This window comes from Simochromis diagramma, unplaced genomic scaffold, assembly GCF_900408965.1.
Source record: "Simochromis diagramma unplaced genomic scaffold, fSimDia1.1 OVJJ01000107.1, whole genome shotgun sequence".
Taxonomy (NCBI): Eukaryota; Metazoa; Chordata; class Actinopteri; order Cichliformes; family Cichlidae; genus Simochromis; species Simochromis diagramma.
In genome coordinates, this window is record NW_024387209.1 from 2,354,459 (window position 1) to 2,369,303 (window position 14,845).

Sequence of the window (14,845 nt, forward strand, 5' to 3'; positions counted from 1 at the left end):
TTCATTTGTGTCTGTACGAAGTGGTGCCAGCACCCTTTGTGTCCCCCTGTGCAAGTCTTGCAGACATTTGTGAGTAAATAATGAGGTGGAGGCATAATGAGCTCCACGGCCCACAATGCATTAGGGCGAATCATGCTTGCCGCCCCTGCAGGAGCCAGACCACCTGCAGGAGCAGAAAATGAATCCTGGCAGTGTTTCAGAGCGCTCAGTGGGACTGCGGAGTGGGAATTCAGCATCGCTGCAACAGCCCACGGTCACACTGAGCTGCTCACATGCAGCTCAGATACAACTCAATAAAAACAGGTCCGCAGCATTAGAGAGGGAGTTAAAACCTGCAGGTTGCCTCTGACTGCTGAGAAATCCCAAAGTCACTGATTGTTTCTGCTGATTTCCTCATTAAACGTTCAGTGCTAACAGCTGTTGACAGCAGATCCGCACAGCCTGCTGGAGTCACAGTTCACTATGTACCCTCACAGTGAATATGCAAGCTCTAATGACCGTATATATAAAGATGGATGTGGCCACCATAACATTTGGGAACTGCAGTTTTCGGTAGTTTTCAGTCTTTTATTTCGGCATTGAATGATTTTTTCTCTGCACCTACAGAAACCTTACGTATGTAAGATCCCCGGGTGCACCAAGCGCTACACCGATCCCAGCTCTCTCAGGAAGCACGTGAAGACAGTGCACGGCCCTGAGGCCCACGTCACCAAGAAGCAGCGCAGCGACCTGCCACCCAGACCACTGCCACCCCGGGAGAACAGCGAGAATGAGACGGGTCCAAGAGAGCGAACCCACAGGGAAGACAAAATATTGGATAACAGCTCCCCCAGAGGTGTGGAGGACTACCTGCAGGTCAAATCCATCAAGACAGAAAACTCTATGGTAAGACCGCTCAAATCTGCGCACACACACACAGGGGCACAAAGTTAGACGAGTTATGTACTGCATGCTGACTTTACTACACAGCTTTTGATTCTAACAACTCTAGTATAAACCTCTTTTGTTTAATGAAGTATTTCTCTTATTTCCCTTCTTTTAGTCCAGCATGCCTTTTTGTTCTAACCTTTTTTCAGCTTCCTGCCTCATTGTTTTCATTTCTCTCTCCTTTCTGACTTTCCTTATGGACAGACCTTACTGAGGTGAGCTCATCTGTGGCTTATAACTATTGTACATTATTTAAAGTCCTTTTTATTTACCATCTTTCAACTTCCTTCCTTTCCATTACACTGATTCACTTCCAAAATTACATTATGACCAAAGAACAGCAGCTTCAAAGTCCCAAACACCTCCAGATTTATTCTCCCCACTCTTGTTGTAAAGCCATCTTGAGTTATGCCTCATTACCCTCTCCCATTCCTTTCCTCATTTTCATTCCAAGGTGCCAGATTTTCTTGTAATGTTTTAAAGTGGCTGTGAGCAATATTTGTTCAGGCTCTTTGAAGGTCTTTCAATTTTTTTTTAAACACTGGCTACTTTTTCATTAATTTTCATTCCATTCCTTGTACCTGTCCATTTCCAGAGGATTGTTAACTCTCAACAGAAGAAACAGTGTTGTGTCTACACCAGGGTTGTCCTTGATCCAACACAGCTGATTTAAATGGCTAAATGACGTCCACATGTCTTGAAGTTCTCCAGAGGGCTGGTAATGAACTAATCATTTGATTCAGGTGTGCTGACACACTGTGTCAGCACACCTGGGGGGACCAAGGAGAAAAGACTGAGGCTGGATTATACAAGATCTGGACTGAAAATCAGCAGCAGCTCTGATAGAGTGATGAATCCAAATAAAAAAATCTGTGGTGAAAATCATTATCAGTATGTACAGATGTGGTCAGGTACAACAGTGAGTGTCTACAGACATCTGTAAAACACGGTGGAGGCTCTGTCATGGTTTTGGGCTGCATATAACTCAGTGGTGTTGGAGATCTTGTCAAAATTGATGAGATATGAACAGAGAAAAGTACCATCAAACTGTGATCCATCATGCAATATTTTTTGAAAAGCATCTGATTGATATAAGCACCTTTTTCAGCATGATGATCCCAAACACACTACCAGTGCAGTAAAAGAAACCCACGGTGCAGCACTATCAGTCATTAATGAAATGACAAGAAACCTGCCTTCCTTTCCAGCTCATTTGAATTGCCGCATGCTTTATTTCCATTTACGAGTCCAGTTGTTCCCCTTTTCTTAGCTAAGTCTAAAGAAATGATGTGAGGCTCAAGACTTTTGCACAGTACTGTATAATCCAAAAATGGTCACATTTCATAAACCGTTGATTTATGCAAGTGTGTAACAGACTTGTGTGTAATCACGTTGAGTCAGGTTCAGAAGTTTCGTTTTTAGCAACTGCAGTATAATCTAAACAACTTGAAATACTGCTAGAAATACTTTAAGTCTCATGCTTTTCTTTTTAATGCTGGTATTCCAGCAAGACAAACAGAGCATTTTATTGATAAAACTGCAGTTTTTTTTCACTGTAATTTGCTTGATGAGACTGTAACTTGCCATATATTTGCCACCATTGCCATAGGCTTTAAATACAAAATGGATGAAGCCACTACCCAAAAAATAAACTCTGTAATTTCACTCATCAAAACAGCCAAATATGTAATATGTAATAATAATTGCATCTAAAACATGCCAAAAGGCACACAAAACACAAACATGGTGGAAAGGTCAATTTCATTGACTCCAAAGCACTGGGCTTAACCTCTGGCATGGGGGCTGCTCCTTGATTAACGTCTGAGAAGCCCTGCCCTATTTCAGTAACAGCTGTTTAAAGTACCAAAAGTCAAGAAGGACTATAATCCTTTTCAGGGTAGAATATTAAAAACAACTCTACATTGCCTAATCTCTTATTGAAGTAGCTTTTCTTGGGGTTTTTTTGGTGTTGTTTTTTAATGGGGTTTGTTTAATTTGTATAATTAAATTGGAATTAATTGCATCCAGTTCGTTTCTGAGATTTTAGTCATCTGAAACAAGCAGGGAGTTATTTATGCATGACGTTGTTATCTCGAAATGGTACTACGGTGTACATTTTTCCATTACACAGGATTACATTCACAGCAGAGACCTATCAAACACCCATCACAGACCATGATAAAAGTCACTCCTGGATGAATATTCAAACACTGGGAATTGGTTGTGCAAACTGAGCCAACCAGCAAGCTGTGATCAAGACAGCTTTTTTAGCAGCGAATATATTAGAGACTGCAAGGAAACAGGCCAGGCAGTGGATATACACCGTCTAATCATTGCTGTCCTTAGTCCGATTGGAGAGGTTTGTCATCATGTTAAACCCTCTGTTAACTCGAATTTGATGTAAACAAAACTAACATTGAAAGATATAGTTGTGAAGGTAAGAGAACAACAAGCTTCACCTAAATGCTTGAGCAGCCTCCACCCTGACAGTTGATTTTTTGGAGAGGGAAATGTGATCACATGTTGTGATGATTGGCCCGGCGCTCTGGCTCAGGCTCAAGCAGCCTTTCATCCTGCCCATTTCTAATTCACAGACAGACTAAGACAGTCTGTAATCTGTGGTGCGCCCCCACCTCTTCACCCCCATCCCCAAAAAACACACTCATTATTTACAATTAAGCTGGGGGAGGATAAAAGACTCACTGATTCACTGTTTTTCATGCCATGTTAACCACTGTCCCATTTTTGTTCTACTACAGAAAAGCTGTTTTTAGGACAAACTATTGTGTCTCTTTCTGTTTTGCTCATGTTCTTTTTTTAAAATCTCATTTTCTGCATTCCTTCTCTTTCTCTTCCTTCTTCACAGATGTATCAGTCCAGCCCTGGCGGTCAGTCATCATGTAGCAGCGAACCATCACCACTTGGCAGTGCCACCAACAATGACAGTGGAGTAGAGATGGCGGCGCACAGCGGGGGGAGCCTAGGGGACCTCAGCACCCTGGATGACCTGCCGTTTGTGGAGTCCTTGGGCTTTGAAGATTCCACCAGTGGGGTCGCAGCGGTGGGTCTTCGCTTTAGAAAGCAATTCAGCACCAGCCAGCGCCTGGAGCATCTCAAGAAGGAGAAACTGAAGACAGTGAGGGACTCCTGCCAGTGGACCAACAACCCAACACCACCTGTGGTCCTCGGGACGAAGCTCCCACCCATACTGGCAGGCGGTGAGTTGATAGAAAGTCTAGACTAAAGCTGCTTTGACAGTTATTCACTTCACTTCAACCTTTCACTAAAAATATAGAAACTTTTCCATAGTTAACACTTTTCTTAGGTGATTTGGTTTCCAATCCAAGAACTAATTAGTAAGCAGGTGGACACTTTACTTCAATGTTTCCCACACATGAATAGACTTGGACAGGACTTTACTTGGACAATCCTCCTATAACCGTGCAGAAGAACTGAGTGTGAAGGTTGAAACTGCCAGTTTACTAGATCCATCTTTGTTCCATCCTCATCCATGGCCATAAGCTGTAGGTAGAAACAATAGGATCATGGATACGTGCTGAGCTTCCTTAGCACTTTGTCTGAGACCAGCTTTGGAGGTGATGAGCTCAGTCATTTAGGAGAAGATTAATAAAATGAACATGATTACATGGAGTCCTTCCCTGGTACCCAAAGTATCTGACTGGACACCTGAGAGAGATGTTTCAAGTATGTCCAACCAAGGCAGACCCAGGGATCCTTCACATTATTCAGGTGCTTTTCCAGTTCTGAGTGGTAGTCCTTCTACTCTGGAGGATGGAGGTTTATGCTGCTGTGCTGAACTCACTGAAGCTGCAGAGCACAACAAAGGACTTTCATCAAGACCATGGACTAGAATGAGAAACTGCCCAGTGAGCTATCTGAATATTGATCTGTTTTTTATTGCGGATAAAGTATATGTGGTATTACTTGTGGCATTAATTGACGTAGAAAGAGCAGGTGCACCTTCTTTCATATGAACACATACACCCACTGCCCCCTCAGATAGAATCTAATTCAATGAAACGCACTACATTTGGTCCACCAGCAAGTTCCTAGTATTTTATGTTTGTTCGATTGAGTTTAAAAATACCTGAAAAAAAGCTCCACAAGCTTGACAAAGTAGCTCTAGATCTAGAGTTTCTCATTCTCATCTGTTTGTTCACAGGTTCCCTCCTGGAGAGCCAAAATATGGGTGGGGGTCCGGCGTCCTTCCCTGGTTCTAGCTTTGGTGAACTGAGCTCTAGTAAAATGACTGTGCTAGAAAACCTTTCCGAGAGACGTGATAGCACTTCCAGCACCTTGAGCTCAGTCTACACCCTCAGTCGCCGCTCCTCAGGCATCTCCCCTTGTTTCTCCAGTCGGCGCTCCAGCCAGGCCTCACAATTTGGTGCGAACCGCCCCAGCAACATCAGCTCTGCGGACTCCTACGACCCCATCTCTGCCGACATCTCACGGCGCTCAAGTCAGGCCAGTCAGTGTGGTGGGAGTGGCGGAGGAGCAGGAGTGTTTGGAGCAGTGGGTCTTCCCAGCCCTCTGAGCCTGACCCCAGCCCAACACTACCGTCTCAAGGCAAAATATGCAGCTGCCACTGGGGGCGTACCACCTACACCTCTTCCATATATGGACCAAATGTGTCTGAAATCCCATGCAGCCCTGTATGAGGACTCCCAGAAACCCTCCACCAACAAAGGCCTACCTTTCAGACAGTACAGCAGCTATGCCACAAGAAGTTTGATGCCCCACGAAGTCCCATCTAACATCCCCCGTCGAGCCAGTGACCCTGTGAGACAGGTTGCCCCAGAAACTTTAAACCAGTCGCAGTTGCACCGCTACAACAGCATGGGCACGCTGAGTGGAAGGGTGACAATCCAGCCTTGTCCACCTGCTACAGCAGATCACCGACATTTATCTCAGCAAGACTGTCATCGATCAGATGGAGGTCTTCACCGTTACCCTTATAGTCTGCGACCACCAAGCATTTCAGAGAATGCTACCATGGAGACAACAACAAGTCACATCCCTGATAATGGAGACAAGACAAATGAAGATTTCCAAGGAGCCTCGGCTATCCAGCAGCAGCACTTCAGTCAGAGAAGGATGGCTATTGTGAATCTACTCTCACAGATTTTACCCACTTCGAGGAATAGTCCAGGTCAACAGCAACAGATGTGTCCACCTTCGCCATCCAATGTTCCAGCAAGTTCAGGACTCATGGATGCCTCCCAGGAGTACTCCAGACTACAGGTTCGAGGGAACCTGGCTGTGCTCCAGCAAAACCACAATTTTGGATCTCTTAGCAACCATTTCAGCTCCAACCAGCAGTTGAATCAGAACCTCACAATGCAGCAGAGGTACATTCAGCTGAACTCCGAGCCAGGAGCAAACTGCCTCCAGCAACAAGGATTCCAGCAGCCATCGAATCTCAATGAAGCCCTGTTAAATGAAGGCATCCAGCCCTATGACAGGAATGGTAACACCACCTATAAGCCTTGCATTAACACCATTAGTGGGAGCAACTGCAAACAGGAGTCATGTGACATGGAGACCTTTGACTTGCACTTTGCTGATGCTGGATTTCAGCCTGTGCAGATAAAAATTGAACACACTGACACATCAATATGTAACATGAACTCCCCAAATCCCTCACAAGTTGGAAATCAGAACAATTTTCAGCCAAGGCCACCAACCGAACCAAGATCTCTGAACAAGAACCCTTCAGTTCCAAAAGTTACGCAGCAAATGATGCAAGCTGCTAATGCTAACTCCGAATTATCCACTGCTGGAGTTTTAGGACTTCACCGCAGCAATAATGCTAATGACAATGCCTTGTACTACACAGGGCAGATTCAAGTATATGAGCCTAATGGTAATGTAAACTGTAACAAGGTGGTGCCTCCCACTTCAAGCGCCAATCAGACGGCAAGAACCAGTGACTGTACCACAGCACTGGAGCAGGCACAAATAGACTTTGATAGCATGCTGGATGATGGGGATCACTCCAGCCTCATGTCGGGAACGCTAAGTCCAGGTCTGCTCCAGAGTTTGTCCCAGAGCTCCTCTCGCCTCACGACGCCCAGGAACTCGGTCACGTTGCCTTCGGTGCCTGCGGGGACAGGGAACATGGCCATCGGGGACATGAGCTCACTGCTGACTGCTCTAGCAGAGGAGAGCAAGTTCCTCAACTTGATGTCTTAGCCTCAAACTGTGTGCAGACATTTTGAACCCCTGATGCAGAATAACCCTTCAACCCCGCAGTTGGAATTGATGTGATTGTGAGCTGAAAGCTTCTGTAGCCTGCCTGTTGTTTCCTTGTACAGTCTTGTTTATGAATTATTTAAAATGGCAGTTTTTTTAGTCTCTTCAAAAAGCCATATCATTCTTTGTTGTTGTTTTTTGCCTTAGGTAGCAAAAATGATGAACAAGGGAGTTTATTCAGTTGTTGTACAGGTCTGCAGTAAGATCAGTTTACTAAGTGCCTGCCTCAGATACAGCAAACACATGTTGTGCGTATAGTTATATTCAAAAAACGTGCAAATTCAACCAGGTAATTATCTGTGTACTCAATTAAAACCTTTCACACTGTAAATTACTTGAGTTCAACTTTAATATTTGTCAAGGAGAAAACAGTTCACTATTCTTTTTTTTCCATCTATCATCAAGTTTACAGCCACTTCCCTCGGTGAGCTGTGATTTGATTGCTGCATTGCTGCTGAGATTAACTGTGGCATCTCAGATTTGGGCATCAGAGACTTGATTTGTGACTGGAATTATTGATAACTTGGCCGTGCTCTCACAGAGAGAAGAGGAGAAGACTTCAGAGCAGAGACTCAAACTTTCTTCTTTTTTACACTGTTGAAAACAGTTTGTTGTGCTCGTTATATGTAAATATCCTTTGTATATTTCTAAGAAATACAGTATTGACTTTGATTTTTTTAAATGCATGTGTTTTGTGTTGTCCTTCCAGCCCAGATTATCCACAGCAGAATCAGAAATACATTTTTTTTTCAGTATATAAAAAAAACTATTTGGCTGTAGTTTAGGAAACACCATGCAATGCCATGCAAAGAGCAATATTAATGTTTAAAATGCACCTACTTAGCCAATTTCAAGCATTTTTTTTTCCCTGGGCCCAACAGAAGGCTTTGAAAGCAGGCCGATTGAGCTTGTATGTCTATAATTGCCTGGGTTACTGACATCCACTCTCTCTAACATCATAAAGATCTAAGAGTAGAAAAATAATGTATGAAACAGAGCGTTTGGAGCAATCTGAAGCCTCAGCCTTTGGCTGGCTGGGATTACTTTAGCCACGATTAACTTAAGCATCCAATATTCCAACAAAATATAAATGACAGGCCTAAAAATGTAGTTTTAATGTGTATTGTAGGGCTTAAGGACCATTTTTGTAACAATTAAAGAAACCAACTGAGCCCAACCAGCTCTTTATGATGTTTGCAGAGCTACACAATGTCAAACTTTTATTCTCATAAATGTGATTGTCACAAGCCATTCCAACAAGATATTTATTTTATAAATAAATATATAGATACATAGATATAAATCCAAGATATCTCTAGAAAATACCAAAGGTTTGTATCCAGCTCAGTTTGTATTTAGCTCAAAGTGTGCCTGATTTAAGCTGTTTTCACACATGATGGTGTGGGGAGAAGTTACATGTAGCACAAAATAATCAACTTCCGACCTATTCTCACTGCTGAAAGAACTCTGGTTTGGTCAAGGTAGCGATCATGACAGCATGCAAGGTGCAGCACACATTATCAGTACCACTGAGTGAACTGGTTTCTTACCTGCGCATTGATCACATTCTCAAACAAGACTGGCTAATGTAAACTGTGACTCCTTTGGACATTTGCATTTTCACAATCTCTAATCCCTAGAGATGTTCAGGGCTGGAGTGTTTAAGATGTTTTAAAATGGTTCCGCTTTAATGTAAGCGTTTGCTTTTGTTTTTTGCAGGATGGTCTCTAAAGTTGGTTTGTACCACAGTCCTGAACTTTGCAAGGCATTACAATTATTTGGCAGGGGTGGGCAACTCATTTCTTCAAGGGGTCACATGAGAAACTGGGACTGTTGTGAAGGGGCTCTACTGATGGACCTATCAGTCCTCCTAAACAGTCCCAGTTTTTCATGTGGCTCCTTGGGAAAATCAATTGCCCACCCCTGAAGTCCAACATAATAGGACTAGACAGTCTTTAACCTTTTCACTTTCACATAATTAAGACCATATAATGTCCCACACACCCACGTGAGATAAAGCAAGTCTAGAGCATTAGCACCAAGCAAGTGGCCATCATAAGTTATTTTTTACAACTCACTTGTTTAAATGTTATTAAGGCTTAAAAGTATTATTTACTCACAAATGGTTGGTGACACAGGTGGCCAGGCTTCACCTTAACTAATTGGAGTCCCTGAACTGGACTTCTGGACCTTGTTTGTGCTGTTGGAACATTTCAATAGAATTATCTGACCAATAATATACCTCCTGTGTAGTTAACTGTACTTACAGACCATCTAAGAAGTCTGTGCTCTACTTTTTGTAAATAAATTTCTAGGATTTTATTTGAATATTACTTAATTACCAGTTATCTGTGTCTATGTGATGCATATATACAGTTTGTCAATACATCCTGCTAACCAAGCCAGCTGATAACTTAACAGCCACTCATCCATATACAGTCACTTCTAGGACCCTCAAACCAACATGACTAAGGGCAACATACTGAATCCAAAATTGCTTTTCAATGAGTTCATTGGAGTTTAAATGTTAGATAGAAAACACTTAGGAGGAGAAAAAAGTGTTTGTACGATAAAGTGTAAATGGGTGAATAAGGCATGTTGTATGAACAAGTGCGTGCTCAAGTAGAGTTGAAAAGTGCTATAAAAGAAACAGTCCATTTACTTTTCACCATAGCTGTTCAGTCAAGTTGAGATCTGGTAAGCATGAAGGCCACAGTTCTGTAGTCCCATAGATGGATGGTACTGTCATTCCAAACCCCAAAATATGGCAGACAAATGTAGGGTCAAAGGTTCAGGTTCAGGGTTTTACTTGAATCGATCACCTGTCAAACTGAAGCAGCAAGAGGACGGCTATCAATTTCATTCCACCTTTTTGCTAACAACTGCTCTGGTAATGAGCCCAGTCCAAAAACATAAAGCCTACTCTCATGTAAATCAAATAAAGCGTCAACTCAGTCTGTTTTCCAGCAGGTTCTGTCGTCTCCTGGTTCTCGCTGTGGCTGAGTAAATATTATTATTCATCAGTCCGCCCCTTGATCATTTCCTGCAGGAGGAGGAGGAGGAGTGTTGATCGTTTCAATAATTCAACAACAAAACTTTCGTCTTTGAAGCCATGTTCCCACACCCCGTGCCGACAACGCACTTTCTTCACTCCTTCCTTGTTGAATGTCAGGCTGAGGCGCCAACACATTCTTAAGACGACCTCTTTCAGGGCGGCTTTGAAATAACTTCCCCTGACCTCGTCTTGCCTTGCCGGCGAGAACAGGCTTGACATAATGTAAATCCTCACTGGTAAGCTGATGAAAAAGGACGCTAACAGGAGGCGAAAGGGCTCGATGAGTGCAGAGCGGCGGCTGCTGCTGCAGTTAGCCTGTGTGTATTCCAATATTGGCTCTGACAGAGCGGCCCAGAGGACTCGGCTGCTGAAACCACATAAAACAAACCAGCTGAGAGGAGCGAGCGATGCCGGGGACGCAGCGCTGAGCGTTAGCGAGAGGAACAAATGATTTTAGTCTGTCAAGGAATTCAGCTGAGGATACGTTTGATCTGGAGCTTGTGATTGCTTCTGCCACTGGAATTCCTTCTCCTCTCAGAGATGTGAAGTGAGAAAGAAAATAGCCCCGGGCTGTGAAATACAACCAGGGCCCGAACAAGAGGTGGAGATAAGACTCGCAAAGATGGTGCATTAACAGCACCTTCATTTATTGATGGCGATAACTGAGTGAGGAAGATGAAAGAGGGGTTTCAGCACTCATGAAGTATGACTGTACTGTAACTTTGTTAGGGAAAAAACAATGACTGGAGATGTTTTGCAGCAGAGAACCTGCCCTAACCTGGCGTTAAATTCTTATTTGGTTTTTAATTTAAGCCTTAATGAGTTATTTAAGATTTGCATACAACTCGTTCTAATTAATCTAATGTTTCCAAGTTCTTTGTTTTCTAAGCTGCATAATCTGATCACTTTTGCAAGGTGACAGCCACATTTTAACTTTGCTAAAGTCGTTATCTTTGCAATCTAATACATACAGCTGTGGTCAGAGGTTTACATCCATTTATCATGGGCATAAGGTTCACGGCAATTTTTGGCTTTTAATGCTTTTTTTGAATTCTTTTACAGGAGTGTAATGATCGTACAGCAAACATTTTTAATCTCTTTAATAAACAGTACCTGGGTTTGAATTTATTTTGAATTTTCTCTGATCTTTTTGGGTCAAAAGGCTCTACAATATATTTTAACCTGACAATGCTAAAGCCTAATAACTTCTCATTAGTCATTATGATTGACCACACTTGCTAGTTTCTCTTGCAGCATAAGAAGGATTTGTTTGACGGCACTCACTGGACTGATCAATACTTAGAACAATGAGAGAGTCCAAGAAAGTCAATGAAGATCTAATGTAGATCCAGTGTAGATTTACACAAGCTGGGAAGATTGGGAAGCCATTTCTAAACAACTGCAGATTCCAAGATCATGAGTTCAAAACAACTGTACTTAAATACAAGTTATTGTGATGCATCATCGCTTTGCCAAGCTCTGCAAGAAGACCCAAACAGACACCCTGAGATGAGAGGAAATTGGTTAATATGTTCAGGAACAACCCAGGAAACACCAAGACTCAAGGCTGCCATTAACTGGAAAGTGCTGGAACACCAGCATCACTGGGCTGTACAATCATCCCAGTCTGGAAAAAGAACAGTTTGAAGAAATCATTAAAAGCCCCAAATTACCATGACAATCGTATATCTAAACTTCTGTTCACAACCGTTGGTGTCTTGGACATAAAGTTATGATTTCATTGACTTGTCACATTCTGTTGGTAAAGTTTAGTCAGCTGTTGGAAGGTTTTAAGCTCTTTCTGAATAAAAGGAGAAAAGTACATCAAAAGCTTAAAATTAAAGACAATTTAACTAACTGAAAGCCACATTATTTATGAAATAATTGTATTAGAAATGTTCCAAAAGGCTCCATCAGCACAAACACATTCCAGAGGCCCAGTTCAAGAACTCCAATTAGCTGCTACCTGTCAGTGAGAGAGGCCACATCCCCAATGTGCCTTGCAAAATCCAGATGGGTTAGTTTGTTTCCTTTTACAGTTGTTATGAAGGGTACTATCTATAGAGGCTAAAACTGTTTTTATATCAGGCTATAAATATGTTTATTTCTGTAAAGTTGGACATTTTAATATGTTAGTCAATAGGGACTGACTCGCTTTTGGAGCTACCACTGCATCTCTAACAAAGTCATGCAGCAACAGAAGTCTATAATTGGTTAATCTGACACACACTAGATATCCTATAGATACAGTTACTACAAAATTGTTAAAGATCAGAGAAATTCTAGATAATTCTCCACAAATTCCTCCAGTATTTCGCTGCTTTGCTACATTCATTACAGTCTTTGAGTCTTCATTTTAAAGACTTGATCAGGTGTATCTGCAGTTTTCCCAGGATGAGGTCAATCACAGACTTATTTCCCTTCATGTGTCTGTTTTTTTAATCCATCTATCTAAAATATTATGCTGCAGAAACACAAAGCTCGGACAAACACAGTTTGAGATTGGACAGAATGAAGATGATTACATGAGTCTGGCAGCTTCACTTAAATCTGCCATTCAGAAGTTCAGCAAAACTGTTGGAAATTCTTGAAGTGACATCTGCTCCTCCTCCCTCATAAAGAAACCCAGAATCTATGTATATAGGAGCATTTTTCATTTTTAAACTTTAGCTGCTGCATACCAGATGTCTCCTACATCACTGGACGTCCAGGCTCATGTTTCCACTTCACTTCACTTCACTGTGTGTTTGTGTTGGCTGCTGGAGCAGGATGGACTTCAAACTACAGCTGTGAGGTCACAAATTCTGCTTCGGGTTCGTGCCTCAAACTCACATTTTAGGTGTTAGCAGAAACATGAACTTGCATCATTCTCCAGAGTGGCATTAACACTTCCATCCAGTAACAACCAAAGTACATTGTTGTGCTTGAAGATGTGTTAAAAAAAAGCCAGAATAACTTCAAATGTATCTTTCAGAGATTGTACGTAGAGCAAAAGCTGGAAAGAGATTTTGTCCAAACTACAGCGAGCCCCAAAAGTGCCCAAGTGTCACCTTCAATCAGCACCATCAGCGGGTGGACATTTTACAGCCTGAGCTCATGGCGGGGCGACAAACAGGCCTGTCTGCAGAGAGTTTAAAGACCTTCGGAGGAATGTTTTTTACAGTGAATGCTACATTCTCAGGCGTCTCTCAGGGCTCCAAGTTTGACAGGCTCTTTATGACCGACAAGCTTTTGCAAACACTCAAACCTTAGCAAAGCTGCCTGCAGCTGAAGACGGAGATGGCATCAGTAATTCCCAACTAGGGGTACAAAACTCCCACATGGTACTAACCAGTTGATAATACGGAGAGAGTATGTCAAGTAACCTGAAAAAAACAGCTAAACAGCTAAAATCAATGCTGTACGGTGCATTTCACTGCAGAGTACAGCTCATTGTGAAATCTTACACAGGGCCTCAATTCATGCACTGACTGAAAAAAGTCATTTTTAAATTGGTCGAGGTCCATTTACAGTTTAATGGCCAGTACAAGCAGAGACATCCAAACAGCTTCTCGCCAGGCAAATCTTCAGCAAATCACTTCAGGTTTTAAATCGAGGGATTCCCATGATGCTAGCTGAAGAATAGAATCTCTCCTGAAAATGACCAAAGCACCTTACCTAACAGGCAATCAGTTGGAGAAATCACCCCAGTACCATTCAGACCATATATTTTAAATAAATATTTAGATATGGTATAGTTTGAGTGTTTTATTAAAAATTGCAGATTATTCTAAGGTTTGGAAACTGAGTTTTATTTTTTTTTTTAAAAAACCCTATATGCTGTATGTCATTGGTCTGTTGGTTAATTTGTTTCCTGATTTCTAGTTATTAATTTACATTTGCTTTACTGTTGCTTAGTTTGTTAGTTAGTTTTCAGTCTATTTGTTAATTTGTTGGCTTTTTATTGGTTGTTTTTGTTTTTTTTCTGGTTGGTTATTTTTTAATTTAATTTGTTGCTTTATGTGATTGTTGGTAAGTTTGCTTGTTGTTTTGATGGTTGGTTTTGTTAGTTTGTTTTTTGGCCTTTTTGTTTTTACTTGTTTTGTTATTGCTGCTTGTGTTGCTCTGTCATATGAGTTAATGTTAAGTTTATTCATTTAGTAAAGTTGTTTCATAGTTTGTAGGTTGTTTTGTATGTCGGTTAGTTTATTTGTTGGTTCTGGTTGTTTTGTTTGTAGATTCAATAGTAGGTTTATTTGTTATTTTGTTGGTCGGATGGTGGGTTGGTAATGTTGGGTAATTCGGTTGGTTTGCTGGCTCTTTTATTATTATTTTTTGTCAAGTTTGTTTGTTTTATGTGATAGCTAGTTTACTGGTTTGTTGGTTGATTAACAGTTTAGTTTGTAGGTTAGTTTGTTGGTTGATTTGTTGGCGATTCTGTTGTTATGTAGGTTGGCTTGTCTGTAAATTGGTTATGTTTTGGTTTATAGATAGTTTTTTGGGTAGTCCTTGGTTAGTTTGGTTGTTGGCTCATTGATTTGTTGTTTAGTTGGTTGCTGGGTTTGTCGGTATGAGTTGTTGATGGTTTATTGGTTTGTAAGTAAAAAAAAA

General features: G+C 41.6%; 1 protein-coding gene and 1 long non-coding RNA gene across 2 annotated transcripts in view; one reads left to right on the plus strand and one right to left on the minus strand.

The window, feature by feature from the left end:
- LOC120746204 (zinc finger protein GLI2-like) overlaps positions 1 to 8,448 on the plus strand; it is an 80,356-nt gene extending 71,908 nt beyond the window's left edge. Inside the window, 3 exon segments of the mRNA XM_040051549.1 lie at positions 607 to 885; positions 3,794 to 4,145; positions 5,111 to 8,448. Of these exon segments, the coding sequence (XP_039907483.1) occupies positions 607 to 885; positions 3,794 to 4,145; positions 5,111 to 7,140 (2,661 nt within the window). The 3' untranslated portion in view covers positions 7,141 to 8,448.
- LOC120746206 overlaps positions 1 to 14,845 on the minus strand; it is a 19,077-nt gene continuing 4,232 nt past the window's right edge. The window contains exon 3 of the long non-coding RNA XR_005698800.1: positions 1 to 11. This is a non-coding gene — a long non-coding RNA (uncharacterized LOC120746206). The remainder of the gene's footprint in view (positions 12 to 14,845) is intronic.